Here is a 17,705-nt window from a genome sequence, read left to right as displayed (position 1 = left end):
TCAAAATACACATGTACATAGCCGATAAGAAATACAAGACTCTATGTTACTTTCCTTTACTCTTGTATCTTGAGACAAAGTTAGCATGTTTTTACCGTGGCTTGGTAAAAGGAAGCAGTTATTGATTTGTTTGTTAAATTACTGCTGCAAAAATATTTTCTGATATTTTATAAAAAGGCGGCAATTTGTAGAATGTGGAAGGCGTTAACATCATAGCGTTAAGTTCAATCTGTGTGTTAAAGAGAGAAATGGAGCATTTCAGTCAGTTCGTGCGCTGACGATCAAACCACGCACGGTGTTCACGCAATAGGTGTCAATCCTCGAACGCAAACGTTTAAAGTCGTGAAACCTGGACGAGCTCCAAAATAAAATTGTCTGGTTCGTCGACCTTTCCCCAATTCTGGTGTTCAATAGACCACAGATGTTGACCGTGCGCGCCGCGCCGGAACTTTCATGACTCTGGCTGAAGGGGAATCGCCGCTTTTCGCAACTGCTCTCGTGCAATAGGTTTCAAAACACGCTCTCGAGAGAGCCATAGAAAAAACAAAAATCGGACTATAATTTCTATTTGCTGCTGGGATTATTGCAGTTTGCGTGGCTCGTTCATTCATGATCAAACCGTGCGGGTGGGTGGGTGTGTGCGGGAGAAGCTAAATCGCTGGGCCCGTATTCACAGATGTGCAATTTATCCGCTCATAGCCTCGGTGGAGCGTTCGTCACGCCATCGGATCGGCAGAATGCACGCTTCATGGAACTCGGACGAAAGAATCGGAATTGATTGACATACGTGGCTTCGCCGCCACGCTACTCTCTGCCTGTGTTATTGTTCGTTGTGGCGTTGTAAATGCCAAATTAGGAAAACAGTATCTCAACGCATGGCGCTGGGAACTGAATCGCCTCTTGCCTTTGGTTTGGCGTCGTGCAACTTGGTTTCCTCGGACTTTTGGGCTTTGTGCTCAACAAGAATGGATGACACCTTGGCTCACATAGTTTTTCTTCTTCTTGGAAAGATTCTCTTTAGTTTTTAGACCCATTTTACAATTAGTTTAAAAGATATTTTAACTCAACCCCAGTGGTAAAAATACAAAGCTGGAACCATTAATTTTTTACTCACGAAGAGAATCCGTTCACAGGTCTGACTGGCGCGCAACTGCTTCGTTACATTTCAATTTTCCGCCATCAGCTCAAGTGGGTTGTGTAATAAACGAGTCCTCGGCACTACTTTTCTTGCGGTGAAGCCAAAAAAGCGGCGGATGATATCGCGCAATTGTTCACGCCGCAAAGAAGAATAACCGTGTTTCTTTTTCTTGTTTTACAAGCACGCTGATAAATTCCCATCCCAGTGGGCTGGTGTTTGGTGGAATCCATATGCTGCGCCGCACAATGGAATCGTGCCTTATTCGCCGCCACAATTATTATCAAATTGATGAATGCTGAGGTCTTTGATTCACTGGGAACCATCCGTGCGTAACGGACCAATTCTATTCTAGTGCCATAAATTTAAAGGCCTTAACTTTTGCATTATTTCACTTTTCGAACCAAAGATCTTCAAAAGTTTTTAAGCTCTTGGACTTTGAAAGAGTACTACGCCTCATGACTCATCGAGGCAGCAAACAAGAAAACGTAATAAATAAATTTCATTTATTGTTAGGCAAGAAAAAAGTCTGAACTCAAATAAACAGATAGTAATGGAAAAAAACCTTAGAAAACTACGCAACTCGTATATTTTTATCGAGCACGCAAATGGGGCTTTCAAAAAGGGGAATCCTATTATGGAGCAGGATCGATGATACCCCGGAATGCTTCCGGGGAAAAAGGTGCCGCCCTTAATATCGTAAAAGCTGCACCCCGCCAACACTTAATTAGAGCACCTTGTCACGCTAATTATTATTCATCGCGTGGAACAGTGAAGGATGGACCGAAAAAGAATTATGCGCATCGAGGACACGAACCCACGACCTTGACCCCCGCGCACACAGCACACCACTGTGCTTTACTTCTCGAGAGGCCAAACGCCACGAGTTTGACAGACACAGCGATTTCACGCGGGCTATGCAGCCCGCAGCACTGCACTGTCATGTTTTCGGTCTGTTTGCTCGTGGGGCGTCTCCAGCGGGTGGCGAAGGGCGTGTTTGATGGTACCGGCCAATTATTTTATTAGTGTAACACAGTGCGGATCGATATTTCATTGCGTCTTACTTCGCTGCTTTTTAAAGCTTGCAGAAATTTTAATCTAATCAGAACATATTTTTTTCGGCACGTGTGCTGTTATTTGATTATTTGGTCAATGTTTTATAAAGCGTAATAAAGTTTGGATGGGAGGTTATTAAAATTAGGAAGCAGAAATCCGGTGTCAAGTGATAATTTTGCTCACAAATACTCAATGTTTTTTTTATTATTAATCAATCTAATATTCAAGTGGTTTGGCATTCAGTTAACATTTATTTCTTGTAAAAATCCGTCAAAAATTATAATATTGTACGGTGCTGGTATAAATATCTTTAAAATAAAATATTTTCTTTTATATAATTTAAATATGAAGTTACAAAGTCTTTGACAAAAATAAACTGGATAAATTGCTCTAAAATATGCAGCCAGACTAGCCACTTATTTTGGTTCATAGCTCTTCGTGCTGCGAATTTTGTTTTTCCATCTGGCCAGACTCACTTTGCCGGCTGAAAGGACACCTTGATATAGCGCAGGCCGCTAAAGTTTGGCTCTGGCGATCGCAATCTATCGTTGTTGACTTTGAAGGGCTGCCACTTACTCGGTCGAGCAGTTTCCTTTCGTTTGATGGACTAATAGATGCCCTCGTCGGTCAGATGCCTGATAAACCGTGCATGGAAATAAGTATTGAATGTGCAGGAGTCGGTGTCAGTGCTTTATACCCTGGCTCTGCTCACCAGCGGCCAAAGATCCGAATCGTGCTCGCTTATGAAAAATGAACACCTTTGTATCGATTTGTCTGCGCGGTGACTCACGCAACGGAGGCGCGCACGCTTTTGACCAATTTCTTCGTTACCATATACAAAGATTTTATGTCATTTTTGTTTTGCCATTGCTCTGAAAGCCTTGGAAGCAATGATTTTATGGCAAACGAGCCTGCTTTATTGCAGACTGTAAACGGTCTAGATCCGTAAAAAATTCACTATACACGTGAAGTAGAGTTAACTCGATTATTCATTGCTCCAAAGAATGACTGTTTTGCAAGCGACAAGTGGAAAAAAGGTCACATCTACGTCATTATTAATTTAAAATACCAGAAAAATAAAACAAACAACAATTCAGCCCTTAAATCTAATGCGTGGTCTAATTGCTTTAGCAACCGAAAAATTTAAGTTGAAACCCTTTCGGTTGGTATGTGTCTAAACAACATTATTCATCAGTTAAAGCACTGAATTCTTTCTGAACGTATCAGGTCCGCCGTGTGAATCAGCGCTTTGTTGCTAATCAAAATCCGGTGATGAATTTTGGCGCCCGGCCCGAGTGACTTCTCTTTTAACCCAACAAAACACACCTATAACGACACTGTGTACAATACGGCCAGAATTCTGCGTCTTATCGCGTAGTCGGCGCCTCCTGTCGGTAATAAAGCGCGAGTATGACTCATCCGCATTACAAGCATCGCAGAGACTAGTTTTATTGCACTTGGCTGCGACCTTGCCTGACTCACTGCATACTGGGGACTCCCTTTTGCGCTAATCCGATGCCGGCCGTCGTCGGAGTAACACGGTCCGGCTAGCTCATTTCACACATGTTTTGGCACTGCGTATAATCTGTGTTTTTGCGAGATGATAAGAAGCGTGGTTACCGAATTCGGCGACGATAAGAGCGCTCGAATATCTAGTCACTTGGGTCACCAGTCGAAAACTGAAAAATTTCTTTCTCTATTTGTGCAAGCAGACAAAAAAGGATCCGGTGAAACAGCCCGTGGTGAAGAAGGTAAGCTGCTGATTTCAGTGTTGGTTGTTCCTGCACGATCAGCTTTGTATATTTTTGCGCAAATTTTAAAATATTGTTTTTCCTGTCAGAATTATTTTCAGCATGATTTTGCAGAAATTGCTAATTTTTCTCGTGAGTAAACGCCTCGTGTGCCTCTATGAATCATAGGTATAGTTCATTGGAATTTACACAGCGCTGTTCCATAAATTACTGCTGTCATTGATCACTCACGTGAAACTTTCTAGTGCTTGTATTTTTAACACGTTAATTTGCATAAATATTTTGTTTACAAAAGTGTAAACACCAAACGATTACAAACAAAAAGTATCTAATTATTTTAGTTGACCTTTTGCAACCTCTTTCCTACGTTTGGCTTCCCAAGAGGCTTGTTTTATTTGACTTGACGTACGCTGCACACAAACACTAAAAATCGATCAATAATGCCGTCTCTCGGTTATACACCCATTTCTCGTTTATTTTTTGCTGCAAATCAGATATTTTTAGTCAGTATATATCGATTTTCTAGTTTAAAAATATTTGTCGTTGCCGCGTCGAGAGTAAATATATTAGCTTTCTCTGTTTCTTTTCTTCGTCCATAACTCTAAATCAGTTGCAAATTTGTGCATGGCCTTTATAGAAACTACTTTTATCTAGTAAAAGCCCGCTTCATCACTACATGAGTCAGTCATTCCACCAATCGAAAGGTTAAATTTTCCACGCGGCAAACACTGCACAAAAGCGCCACCCCGACGGTTTTTTATCGCGCATTTCCAGGGACGTGATTCCAATTCACATTAGTTCACCCCAGCAGTTTAAATTTCCCCTTTTCCTCGCTGGATACCGTGCGCATTGTTGGATGCTTTTGCATTGTTTCCGCGCCAGCGAGCGCGCAGAATCAAAATAGTAGAAAGCATTCAAATGAGCATCTGCACTTGATTTCCGAGATGATTTACACGCCGGCTGGATTGGGCCGCTGTGCCGCGCCGTGCTTTGCGCGGCTTTATGTATTTTTGCTTCAAATCGATTCCGGTCTGCGGTCGCAAAGCCCATTCTTTTTCGTATACCGACGACAAATAATAAAGTGTTTTACTGCTCCATTATCCATACCGGTGCAAATTGGCCGTTTCTTTTGCATCTAGATCCTATTTGTCTTTGTCGTCCGTTTTAATGACTTGGTGTGATAATGATGGTTTTTATTCCCCCAATATACCTTCCGAATATTAGTTTCGGAGGAGCATCGAGTTAAAGCTCTATATAAACTTTTGACGAAAGACAAAACTTTGATTTAAAAGACGCTTTGAACTGATCATCTCCACAAAAATTTAAATATTTTTCAACTAATTTGTGGGTTAATGACTTTACCAGGAGGAAAATATCATCCTCCGATAGTATTTAATTAAACTAAAAATAAAAAAATGTAACCAATACTTTTTTTCTGATGAAGCACTATCAGTCCGGTCATTGCCCTGTTTTTTTCCACGGCTTTAATTTCTACAGAGTGTCCCTCTTCAGTTTGAATGCCCTATCAACGTACATACGTCAGAAGAAGTCTCCTTGTTTTCTTCCTTTTAGTTGTGCGTAATCAGTTTGAAAGTTGGGTTTGACGACCCTGTTTTTTGCAAAGGGTGAATCAGCTGCGTGAGAAATAGGATCACGCACTTACAGCACAAATATTTACCACCGTTGGCAGACGTGTGTTTCACTGGGTTGCAATGTGACGTGATTTTTAAAGAGTTGCAGTGCGTCACCCCCTGTTTATTTTCTACTCGCTCGTTTTGAAAGATGAAGAGCCCTCTGAATAAATAATTCGGCCTTTTTCACACAAAGAGCGCGCTTCCCGGATATCAGCACCGTGGAGCTTCTACCTCCGTTTGTTTGCTCGTCGCGGTGAATAGGAATTCCCTTAATCGACACGCGGAGTAAAAAGGATTTTTCCTGTTAGAGTCCTGACCGCATCTTCATTTACAGCTGTGAAAGCCAGTGGGCCTTGATTCCTATTTCTTTTGGTGAAGTGGCTCGTCGTTAGTGCGAAGCCGCAAAATCGCCTTCCTCATTGGGGAATCCTGCTTTTGGCGGTTTGATGTAAATGATACATCGCAGCTGCACGGAAAATGAGGAAAAAGAGACGCAGTCCAGCTGGTCACTGTCAGGGGAATCCTTGCGAGTTGAACATGTCGGTTTCTGGGAAAATGCAGGGAAATATTTACACAATCTTGTTTTTAATTGATATCCATTTAGGAGTTACATGAAATTTGTAGCTCATATATCTGCGCTTTTTTTCTTTCGATAATATCGCTTTTACTGCTCATTAGCGTTGTAAATATTTTACGTCATACCAGAAGGAAACGTGAAGCCGTTTTACGTAAATGCTTATTGCACCTTTGAACTGCAAACACTTTCCTCGACGCGTCATTTTCCTGGTGGAGCGTAACCGACTCGCCAATTGCGCGGCTCAAGATCAAAGTTTATCCTTTTGTTGCCCTTCAGCGGTGGCCGGTGATCCGTGCAAAAGAGTTTGCTCTGAATAAACACGCCACTCGTCGTATCAAAAGACGGAACATTAATTGGAAGTTAGTGTTCAATTTGATTTTTCGCTCATCGACCTGCGCTAGTTCTTTTTCCTCGCGCTGTCTTTAGAAGAGTGCCAAAGGAGCAGTGCACTGGAGCACAAAAGCGACACGATGATGAGGCAGCAGCTTAGCAGACGGCCGAGGTCAAGCATTCAACCCGCGAGAGTCGCGTTTTACCGTATCCTTGCTCGCTATACTGCTACTTGTTTAATTGTTAAACAGCAGCAGACGCTCTGAATATAACCTTTGCAAAACACTTGGGGAAAAAATTGAGACCCGCTCGCTCGCTCTGAGCACGACTCTTGACAACACTCACATACACGTGCACGGCCAAAGAAAATATTGTTTTACGCGCTGCACGAAAGTGTGTATAAACACACCACTCTGAACAATTCGTGCGCGGAAGTTCAGCTAATATTTATGTTGGTCACGTTTGTAAATGGATTAAAAACAGCAGACAAATCGTCCACCGCTCAGCGGGGGAGTGAAGACTCAATTATTGTTATTTATTGAGCTGTCAGTCTCTCTAAAGGGATTTTTTTTAATAATACCGTGAGAATCAAGTCTATTGAACTTTCATTTGGCGATGCGCTTTTTTGGTTTATTTCGCACGCAGAGAAATGGATTTAAATTTTGCATCATTTTACCTCATGTTTCACTTCCCTGTGGCTTAGATCAATAGAGCCCAAATTGCACGTCGGTGCGGAATAATTAATGAGAGAGCAGTCGCCGATGGTGTCTGCCGATGTAATTAATGCACAAGAGAAGCAAATTATAGCTTCGCCGACGTGACTCACCACCTTGTTGGCCAATCCGCGGCCAATTGCAAACGGCTCTCAGACTCTTGTTTAGTGATGCAACCCTGTCGCGAGACATGCAACAGCACACGCTTTGACATTTTTGCATAGAATTTGCGAATTTGCATTGAAATCCGGCCCTTGTCTCTGCTTTCAGGAGTTCAACGATACGACGTCCAACCACAGCTTGTCCACAGCCGGCTTCGTCAACCCCTTAGCGAGTGCGGCCACACCGGCTTCTGCCAATACCGAGTTCACCATTTTCCCTCCGCCAGGAGTGCAGCCGCCCGACCGACCGGTGCCCACGGTGCGCTTTGAGCCGCTGCCAGACATCAGGCCGAGGTTCGCCATCACCCCGGCCAGCCCGGAGACCTCGAGGCTCAGGCCTGCTGCGTTCAATAGTACAGCTCCGAAACTTCCCAGCACCGAGTTTTTCAGTAAGCCGTCGCTTTTGTTACTTTCATAGCTTCATTTTATCACAACAAGACAAAATAAAGTCGGCTTTTGTTCTTTTTTGACACTGATATTTCACTCTAAAATATTATCAATATGTTCAAAAGGTACTATTTCATTGTTCTATATTTTATTTTACAAATTTTGATTCAAATTCATTTATTAATCAGAACCTTTTCCGTTCAGATGAACCGAGTTTTCCCAGAGAGAGACTAAAGTACCTGAGAGAGTTGGGCAAGGGATGGTTCGGTAAGGTGGTTGAAGGCGAGGGTTTCATGGATGGCCCTGGCACCAGTCCTGTTGTCGTGAAAATCTTGAATGAGGCTGCGCCTGAAGAAGATAGATGCCTCTTTTTGAGGGAAGTGGCGGCACTGCGTGCTTTGAATCACCCCAACTTGCTGAAGGTGCTTGGTTGCAGCTACGATAGCGAGCCCCTACTCATTACCATGGAATATTGTCCGATGGTTTGTGTGCTTTAATACCGTGTCATTGTCCCGATAAATTTGTTTATTACGTTTTGCAGGGCGATTTGAAGTCCTTCCTGATAAACCACAGAAACAACGCTGCCCAATTCGAGCAAGAGGGTAAACTGCTTAGCATCATGTGCCAACTTGCAGCTGGTCTGGAGTTTATGGCGCAGAATGGATTCGTTCACACGTAAGCGGTTATGAACGCGTAATCTCTGGTTACGTAATGAAACAATTTTTGCAGTGACTTGGCAGCGAGAAATTGCCAACTTGCTTCTGATTATTCTGTTAAGATAGGAGATTACGGAAACAGTATTGATAGGTTTAAGGTGAGATTAAATTTAAGTTATGAAAGATATACCTGGAATTTTAATTTTGATTTTTTTTGATTGCAGGAGGAGTATTATTATGCAGGGGAAATGGCATTGCCGATTAGATGGTGTGCTCCTGAGACTCTTGTTTGCACTGAATCCATTATTGAAACCAAAGAGGTAAATAAATTATAACGTCTCACCATAAATTGACATTAACTTTCTTTTTTTTCTGCCAGGTCACACCATCTGCAAACGTTTGGACCTTTGGCGTTTTGCTCTGGGAGGTGATTGAATTTGGATCTCTTCCATACTCCGCATTGTCTGATGATGAAGTAATTGTCCACGTACTTGGTCCATCCAGACAAATTCTTCCACCTCCTTCCCTAAACCTACCCCACAGTCAATACCTGTGAGTATTAACCGCTATTAATATCTATTTCAAATTTATCATGTGTCAATTTTCCGTAGGTACCACTTGATGAAGCTCTGCTGGTCGAGTGAAATGAACCGTCCAAACATCTCCCAAATAAATAGTATGCTTAACCATCTGCTCAGCAACAAAAGCCAGGCCGACAAGACCTTTGAAGAGCGGTGGGCTTCCCTGAAGCCAAACCACTCTGTTATGCTGCAGCTTCCTGGGCAGCAGGAGCATCACGTCGTTGTGATAGAGAACCACGACCTCAAATCCACGCCGAGCAAAGACTGCTTTCCCACGGTTGAGAAGCAGCGATCCCCGAGCTTACAGAACCTGCATGGCTCTCTGGATGACGTTCAGGAGCTGCGCTCAATTTCGTTGCCTAATAGTAGAGAAGTTTCTCCAGTTAAGACTATCGCCACCACGATCAGCTCAACAGGGGACCTGTTTTCAAGCCAGTCGACCACGTTGGACGACGACGACACAAGGAAAATTTGCGAAGCCATCCAAGACCTGGACGATGCGCTGGCATTGGAGCAGACGTCTTCGTCAGAATGCAGCTCAATCATTTGTACACCAATCCGGCGTCACTCAATCACGGCTAAGCCCGAGGACACGACTCTGAAACTGGACTCAGATTCTGAGGAAGAGGAGACGTGGAGGGGTCGCGTTGAGAGAGGAGAGTTTTCTGAGAAAGTGAGGCAGAAGTCGCAGAGCGTGCAAGACTTGATGGTCCTCACTCACATTGACTCGAGTAGCGACGGCGACGAAGAGTATCTCATGCCCAAACCTTTGAAGGGCGAAATCTTCAAGAGCGAGGGCAATATTTGCGGTGCTGTGGTAATCGAGGGCCTGCTTGATTCTTTTAGAAAACTGAGAAAGCTGTCTAAAATTGACGACGCGGCCGTCGACAGCTTGCCATGCGAGAGCATATCAGCAGTAGCATTAGATTTCCAATTCGACGATGAGCCCCTTAGCAATAAGTTCCTATCATCAGATCTATCTAACAAGTACCTGATCTCAGATGAGAGTGCCGCAGTTTCCGACGTCCAGGCAGAGGCGTTTGACCAGCCGTATAGCATTCTGGATATCACAGAAGACACCACCAAGGAGGAGGAAAGTGAAAGTGCTGAAAATCCGAACCCCCAACACAGTTTGGAGCAAAATTTTGACGTGCCCGTGACTTCTTTCCTTGCCAATAACAAAGAGGAGCCTATCCAAGTGCTGGAAACGCCCGCCAACGTGCTGAATTCCATTGTGCTGGAAAGTCAAATGGAAGTTCCGATCGTAGTTACTGATCTCACAAAGCCCGAGAGCGAGGCTAAGACAATCAGGGAAGAGACAGAGTCGGCGTCATCCCTAAACTTGCTCCAGCCGCCGCCTCCCAAGTCCCACAAAACAAAGTCGCTCCACATCGACTTGGCATCTGAGCCTGTGAGCATGATCGCATATGAATCGTCGCAACCAAAACACCACCGAAAAATCAGAGACGTATCTAAAGACCTGAACTACATGCAAATTAAATCTCACTTCCAAAAATTGCCTAACTCTGACACTGCAGGCATGATTGCGTTTGACTCTCACGTTCCGCCAGTGTCTTTGCACTCGCCAGAAGACCCGATCAGCACGACCAAAGCAGTGGAGGCATCGCATCCACCTGTCATGCTGAAGGTGGAGCGGAAACCCCTGCCCAGCCCTGAGAAGGAGGCGAGCGAAGGCCCCAACAGCACCATTGCGTTTGAGTATGTGGAGGAGAAGCAGGAAGCTCTGATATTGGACGCTGAGCCGTTGTTCAAACCAAAGCGGCTGGCCGAGCTTTGCGAAGAGACACTTGTGCTGGAAGTCAAGCCATACGATGAGTCAAGCATGGAGGCTATCATTCTCGACGTGGACACCACTAACCTGGCCGCCGAAATCTGCCTGGAAAATCCAGAGCTGGTGCAGCTGTCGACTCAGACGACCGAAAACCTTCAGACGACTGCCCTCAGCAGGTTGGACAATTTGCTCAACGACCGTAATGACGTGGTAAGCAACTGGTCGGAGATGAAATTCTCGACAAAAAAAAGTAACGGCGACTTGGACGGTCTGAAGGCCGGGCTTGAGGAGTTCACGATCAAAAGGACAACGCCTGATGACGAGCGTAGCAGTGACTCTGGCTACAGGGACAAGGCCAGCCTGAGCGAGAGCTGCGACGGGGAAAGCGGTGACAAGTATAATCTGGAGGACATTGAGGTCGAACTGGAGACTTTTGGGCAGCTAGGCACCCCATCAAGCGACAGCGGACTCGAGAGAACCCCGCACGACGACTTGAAGGGCTTTGACGCTGCCGATGGTGACGAAAAGAACGAGGACGACGACGAATTCTGGAAGCAGCAGATGGCCTCGCTGAAGAACGCGGCCGGCAAGACGATGGCCTTGTTCCACGAGGCGGTCGGCACCGACCTCTCACCTTCAGATGAGGAGAAGGCGTACACCAACTCATGGTTCAAACGCAGCTTGGAGGACAGCGAAGGCAGCTCGGACGCCGAGAATTCAGGCTATGGACTGGACGAGGCCAGTGAGGCGGCCATCCGCAGCGAGCTGCAGCAAAAATTGCCCAACCTGGGTGGCTGCAGCGACGGTGGAGACGAGGAGGAGGTGCGCCAGGAGGACATTCCGGTGCATTACAACATCTATCCGGCCCCTCTTTCCCCTATTCTGGAGGAGCAGGAGAGTCTGGCCTCGTCTGGCAGCTGCTCGCCGTCAGTGAGCGTGGCGACCAAAGTGGCCGTAGCTGTGCGCTCCAAGAGCCTCTCCAGCTCGTGCTCAAACAGTCCTGCGCAGGTTGAAACCCCACCGCTGGTGATGGACCGCTCTGAGCACTTTGAAGCGGACATCCGAGCGGCTATCGAGTCGTGCTCAGCAGGCGCCTCCACTCAAGACGATGACGACGTGCTCTTCATCAACACCGAGACAAACGAAGCAACCATGGTGGAGTCGCCTCTCAAGCCCAAATTGCCGTTCCTCAATTTTGCCAACGGACAGGAAGTGTACGGTACGGCCACCAGCGTGGATGATCAGTGGGTGGAGGATGAAGAGGAAGAGGAGGAGCCCGTGCACGAAAAGGTCACCTCCTTCGGCATGGAGAAGGACGAGGCCGCGGAGGCAATGACCTGGATTTCGCTGCCGTCGACAAAGGTGCCGATGCCTTCTCCTGAGGAGGAGCACGCCAAGTTGGTTGGGGCCGAGCTGAACGAGCCACAGGTCCAGTGCTTGACGCCCGACTGGGAGAGCGACACTGGCAGCGAAGACTCTTGCTCCAGTGGCGAGTTTGTGTGGAAGGTCAGTATCGGGAAGAGTTAATTAATGAACGATCCATGAAATATTCATCATCCACTGTTCAAAATTGCTTTCAAGCGTCTTGGTAAATGTAGGTAGAGCATAATTGCCCAGGAAGCCGTAACAAGCGAATAAATTGGGCGATTAGTGCCGCTTTAATTGGCTTATTTTCAAACTCGAGGTTCCTCCCTTGAATCAAACAAAGAGGAATTCCTAATGTTTCTCAAAATTCATACTCATTATAATTTCCTGTTTATTTGTGAATGCTTTAATGCTACTGCTAATTTGTCGCTTGGTGTCTATGTGCATATTCAGGAGGGCGATAAAGAAACTGAAGTAAAGCCTGTTGTTAGCAATGAAGTCGAACTTGACGAACAGAAACAAGCTGTTGAAGCGTCAAATGTTCCGCAAGCAATGCATAGCCCCACCAAGGTGAGCTGAGTCATCCCTTCAAAACGCTCTGTCTCTCCTTTGTCTTGTTCACTTTTTGGTGATTTGTCTAGTCCTTGCAACCTCTTTCATTCATAATCCATCAAGATCGTGCTTTGCTCAAACACTTGCCTTTGCAGACATTTGAAACATTTAACACGATGGACGTCATCGAAGAGGAAGACGAGGACGATGGGTCGAGTTGCTCAAGTTCCGAAACTGAATTCATCCCATCGTCCTGGAATTCTGAGGCCACGCCAAACAGGTCTTCTCTCAGGAGTCCTGAGAAAAAATCGGTAAGTTTCTAGTGCTAGTTTTTACTTTGCTGATTTGTTTAAGGTAACCATGAGCAGGGCCTCTTTAATTTTTGCCATTTTTAATTCTCATGCATCGAGTAGGAGGAAGAGGACAGCATTGTAAGTCAGGCTGGGCCTATAATTTTGGTGTACCCTTTTCAAAATCAAAAAGACCAGCATGTCTGTTTTTTCGACCTCTAAAACAGGGCATCAAAAAATTGCTGTCGCGCAGATTTTAGAAATCAGCTCATAATTGGCTAACAATAAGTGCTAGCACTTAATTTAGAAAATTACAAACAAATTTGCAAATTCTGAAGGTCGACGATTTTCAGGAGCTGAAAAAGAACGTTTCCTTCAAAAAGGAGAAATATCACCACGTATACGAGTATCCTAGAGAGCCCAGTGACACTGAAGTTGACGAGTCAGTTTTCGTGGACTCTCGCAAGCGGTGGGAGACGAGCCAGAATCCCGTTGACTACGCCAATTATGCTGGTAATAAAGAATAGCTTTCATATCACACTCGAGATATTAAAGTGGCAATAAACCTATTTCCAGACTGGGAGTTGTACGACGACGATCTCGGTGAGAACGCTGACCCTGACACAGACCCAGACTCTTCAGAGCATGGAAAAGTGCAGAAGCCCTTCAATTTCTACAAGCTCAGCAGCATCGAGTGCGACTTCAATAATGGTAGGCGAGCTATTTACAAGATTGCATTACACCAAATGAACTTTTGCAAGCCAGTCACGTCAGCACATGTGGCTGGCACTTGTCATCTTTTTTTCAACAGCATCCTATTGTGCGGAGCTTTGCTCTTCAGAGATCTGAAGCGGTTTGCTGTTTACTCTAAACTAAATTTTTTTATTCTTTATGTATGAAATAAATAATAGCCGTAAAACAACTTATCTAAAAAAATTGATTATTTACATCATAATAAAAACTCTGGAAATAGTTGTTAGATCAATCAAAAGATTTGTTTTTATCGCCTTGTTTGTGATCCATTTGTTTAATGAACTTGACTAAGCAAAAAAATCACCTCTGTTGCAGGGGTCAACGCTGAAGAGAACGACTTCTTCATCAGCAGTTCGACGCGGCCGTTCCACCTGAACCCAGCGGCCATCAGCACAAGTCAATTCTTCCCTGGCATGGGTACCGGCGAGCAGCCGGAGCCGCCCTCCCCCGGAGGCAGCAGTGGCGGCAGTAGCAACACTACGCCTCCCTCTCCCCTGTCCCCGACTAGCCTGGGAGAGCTTCGGCACACGAGGGACAAACTGAAACTAGACTTGCCAAATAAGTTCTGCCTGGTGCCGCCACTGAGTCCAAAGTTGAAAGCGTCGCCGTCGCCGACCAGTGAAGCTGCCGAAACGCAAGCGTAACAAATTCGAAGACACTAAATTAATTTTCAGACGTGCAAAAGTTGGAATTCAGTGTTTAATCAATTTCTGTGATGTTTGTTGATTTTATTGTTTACATCGGCGTGTGATACCAGTTTTCTTTTTTTTTTAAATTTGATTTTGAACACGAGAGACACGATTTAGCGACGACTCGATACAGTGGAAATTGTGCGAAGTAGTGTGCGCCCTGCCATTTTCAGATCACGTGAATCACAATCGGGCCATCCTTTCTTCAATTATTATTCTCCTTGCAATACTCATAAGTACAGGTCTTAGGAATTAAGACTGAAACAGAAAAGACCTTCCAAGTAATAAAGAGATGAGAGAAAGTTGGAACTAATTTTATCTGGCGTCGAGACGACGCACTAGTGAAACTGCTGAATGAGAAATAGTGTATTTATTATTGAGGAAGAGAAAATATTTATCATATACGGCGTTGATTTCATTCACAACTAATGCCTGCTTAATTCTGATTTTATCGAACGATAGCGGTCAAAGGTCCTGAGCGCCATATTTTGCCAGAACCAATTTGACGCGAATTCACGTACGACACACTCACTTTTTGCCCCCATTGTAATTACGCGTATTATTCCTTACTTATGCAACACTTCAGTCACAAATTATGCATCATTGATTACTATTTATTTTTACATTAGCAAGCTTGCGCAGAAATCTGATAGTTGGTCCTTTTTGTGGCTCGTTATTGCCATTTTGATAGTTTGAACATCGGAGCCGCATAAAATTATTAGAAACTTAGCACGTGTGCACAGTTAAAAAGCCGTCCAAACGGAGTTCTCTACTGAAAGTGATCCATCAAATGACATCAAAAGCTAATTGAAAATTAGATTTACACTGGCTTTTAAATGTTTTGAGTTGACGACTTTCCGGTGATGAATGATGCTGAATCAGTGTTTATTAGTCTGTTATTATTTAATAATATGTAATTCACTGATATGTCTTGTTAATTATTGTTTGGTGTATAGACTTGATTATTGCTAATAATTGTATTGCTAATAATCATGCAAACATGATTTCTGATTTGCAACATTACAATAAAAACCGGCAAATTGAACAGAAGATAGATTTTATTTCAACCAATATATCAGATTCAATCAGCAGGGCTTGCTGCGCTAGAGTTGTTTTTGCTCACTCTCTTCCAGAGAATGACCAAACCTTCTTGATCGCTTGAAGCTAAAAGAGACTCATCGTAATTGAAGCTTATGCCAAGAACAGGGCTTGAGTGCCCTTGCAGCTTATTGAAACAGGGACTGCGTTCGTTGCCAATGTCGAAAAAATAGACGCAGCAATCCTCACTACCACTCACTGCAATCAGTACCATTGAGCCAAGTGGAAAATCAGCAAATATGCAGACCTACCAACACAAACGCCTTGGCGGAACGACATGATTGGGCAGAACGTGGAGTGAACAGGCAGCTCCTTGTGCTTGATCGGAAATCGCCTTTTTAGAAGAAGTTTTCCCTCTCTGTCAGTCACACTGCGAAATTTTGAGGTTAAATTGGGAATTTGAGTCAAACAAGGCAGGTACCCAAAAAGATAAACATCATTATTGGTGGCATTCACCAGAAGAGTTGGATCTCTGGCCTCTCTACTGCACCAGGCCCTCCAAGAGATGCAAGTGACGGAGCAGTGGTCGCCCAGACTCAGTCTCCTACATTTGGAAATACGTCCGTTGGCGGCACTCACGAAAAACGAGAAAATCAGACCCTGAAAATATTGCTCTGTAAGCGACAAAAAACTAGCTATTAGCACTTTAAAAATTACCTTATCATTCCCAGCCCAGAGCATTTGGCCTGACGATTCAAATTCTATTGCCTGAACTCTACCTCCCATCTTGCTCGAGCCGCTTTTTGGATATATCCCAGTAGATATGTTGACAATTTGCACTATTCCTTTAGAGTTCCCACTCTTTAGTTATGTCAAGGATAATCATTTTTAAGTTATTTGATCATGAAATTTATATATATAAGTTCATGTTAAAAATTAAGCCAGTTGTATTGACCAGAACTGGCTATAAAATATCAAAAAAATGTCAAGGCAATGCAGAATGCAACCTTACCTGAAAGAAATGTACAAAATTTGTTGCTTTTTGGTGGAGTGTTAATTTTTTGTGAAAACCTTATTGCGACTAGAACCTTTGGGGTGAATTTCCGAAACCTTGAATTTTGAGAAAGGATACAACAACGAGATTGCCATTTCCTGGGTGGAAGAGGCAGCAAAGGTTCTCAGTTCCGGTCTCTGCACTGTTCACAGTTCTGAGACAAGTTGGAATCTGGTCAGTGGCAACGTTCCAAAGCCGAATGCTGCCATCGAGAGAACTGCTGGCGATGAAATCGTTTGAACTGCTCCAGTCGCACCCTGTGACTGCCTTTTTGTGGCCCTGTAGAATGGCGATCACGCACGGAGGATTCGCAGTCACGTTGCAAATGGAAAGCGTGCCATCCTCGGAGCAACAGCACATATGGGAGCGGTCGTTGTTGGCAAACTTCACCGTGTTAACCGGCGCTGAATGCTGCATTCCAAAGTTTATAATTGTGAAAATATTAAGTTTATAGCATTTACCTGGTCAAAAATGTGATGCACCCCTACAAAAGCATAATTTTCCTCAATTGTGGTGCCGCCTACGATGGCTCTTGAAGCCTCCGCATCTGCAGTTGGAACTACATCACCCCTGCGTGTTTTACTTTCAGACATTGGCCAGTCACACATTGAACCCCTTCTCTCAGGAGATTCGCTTATCTGTTTAATTAATATAATAATTTTTGTTTTGCCATAATAATAAAAAATGAATTTTCACTCACCCTACTACTCCTGGCGCTCATACTTCTTGTACTGGATTGATCACACATGATTCCGTACTTCATGTGGAGAAGCTGAGCTCTGGTCCTTAAATAAGCCTGTCTCTCTAGCTGAATGTTTTCCTTTAGCAATAATAAATGTATAAAAAATTAAATTCGACATTAAAAAAACTTACATCATCGTGTGTAGCAGTATTTTCTCGCAGCAGTTGACTTCTCCTTCGCAAATATTGAGTACCTGATTGGAATACAAACAGGCCAATTTTAACCCAAATCGAAGTTATTGAGTGGCGAACTTACGAAAATTTGGGTGTTTTGCAGCTCTCAGGGCATTCACCCGCGCATCCATGGCAAATGCCTGCTGCTGCCATGAACTTGGCGTCATAATCAAATTCACTATGATATTATCACGTCCACTGACGGCAAAATTTAATGGATAGATAGTATAAAAAATTAGCAGTCCAGCCACGAATATCACATCACCCTCTCTATTT

The 17,705-nt window shown here is 44.2% G+C and overlaps 2 protein-coding genes across 9 annotated transcripts in view; one reads left to right on the top strand and one right to left on the bottom strand.

Moving 5' to 3' along the window:
* The window catches only part of LOC135938699 (uncharacterized), a 27,569-nt gene extending 12,097 nt beyond the window's left edge, over positions 1-15,472 (top strand). The window contains exons 4-17 of one of the 8 annotated variants that reach the window (XM_065482558.1): positions 3,904-3,942; positions 7,467-7,746; positions 7,949-8,226; positions 8,286-8,419; positions 8,474-8,558; positions 8,625-8,720; positions 8,780-8,952; positions 9,012-12,279; positions 12,592-12,708; positions 12,846-13,001; positions 13,104-13,121; positions 13,334-13,493; positions 13,557-13,691; positions 14,049-15,472. In XM_065482558.1, the coding sequence (XP_065338630.1) occupies positions 3,904-3,942; positions 7,467-7,746; positions 7,949-8,226; positions 8,286-8,419; positions 8,474-8,558; positions 8,625-8,720; positions 8,780-8,952; positions 9,012-12,279; positions 12,592-12,708; positions 12,846-13,001; positions 13,104-13,121; positions 13,334-13,493; positions 13,557-13,691; positions 14,049-14,377 (5,268 nt within the window). In that variant the 3' untranslated portion in view covers positions 14,378-15,472. Of the gene's footprint in view, positions 1-3,900; positions 3,943-7,466; positions 7,747-7,948; positions 8,227-8,285; positions 8,420-8,473; positions 8,559-8,624; positions 8,721-8,779; positions 8,953-9,011; positions 12,280-12,591; positions 12,709-12,845; positions 13,002-13,103; positions 13,122-13,333; positions 13,494-13,556; positions 13,692-14,048 lie in introns of those variants that run through there. The other 7 variants (XM_065482557.1, XM_065482560.1, XM_065482564.1 and 4 more) reach the window with 7 other exon arrangements.
* Positions 15,463-17,705, bottom strand: LOC135938701 (WD repeat-containing protein 13-like). Its single transcript, XM_065482567.1, has 9 exons — positions 17,512-17,705; positions 17,388-17,449; positions 17,215-17,334; positions 16,976-17,152; positions 16,593-16,925; positions 16,178-16,321; positions 15,942-16,120; positions 15,772-15,890; positions 15,463-15,718 (listed from the first exon to the last, which is right to left on the bottom strand). Exons 1-9 carry the CDS (start codon positions 17,594-17,596, stop codon positions 15,504-15,506), a joined length of 1,434 nt encoding a protein of 477 aa, XP_065338639.1. The 5' UTR covers positions 17,597-17,705; the 3' UTR covers positions 15,463-15,503.

This window comes from Cloeon dipterum, chromosome 3 (genome assembly GCF_949628265.1).
Source record: "Cloeon dipterum chromosome 3, ieCloDipt1.1, whole genome shotgun sequence".
NCBI lineage: Eukaryota > Metazoa > Arthropoda > Insecta > Ephemeroptera > Baetidae > Cloeon > Cloeon dipterum.
Note: the sequence above shows the minus strand (reverse complement) of the source record. Positions and strands in the feature narration are given on the sequence as shown.

Excerpts from the sequence above, each read along its gene's own strand:
- LOC135938701 (XM_065482567.1), bottom strand. The coding sequence starts at position 17,596 with ATGACGCCAAGTTCATGGCAGCAGCAGGCATTTGCCATGGATGCGCGG. Across the intron at positions 16,121-16,177 it reads TCTGGGCTGGGAATGATAAG|GGTCTGATTTTCTCGTTTTT; the intron begins GTAATTTTTAAA and ends CAATATTTTCAG. Across the intron at positions 15,719-15,771 it reads CCGCCAAGGCGTTTGTGTTG|TGAGTGGTAGTGAGGATTGC; the intron begins GTAGGTCTGCAT and ends TACTGATTGCAG.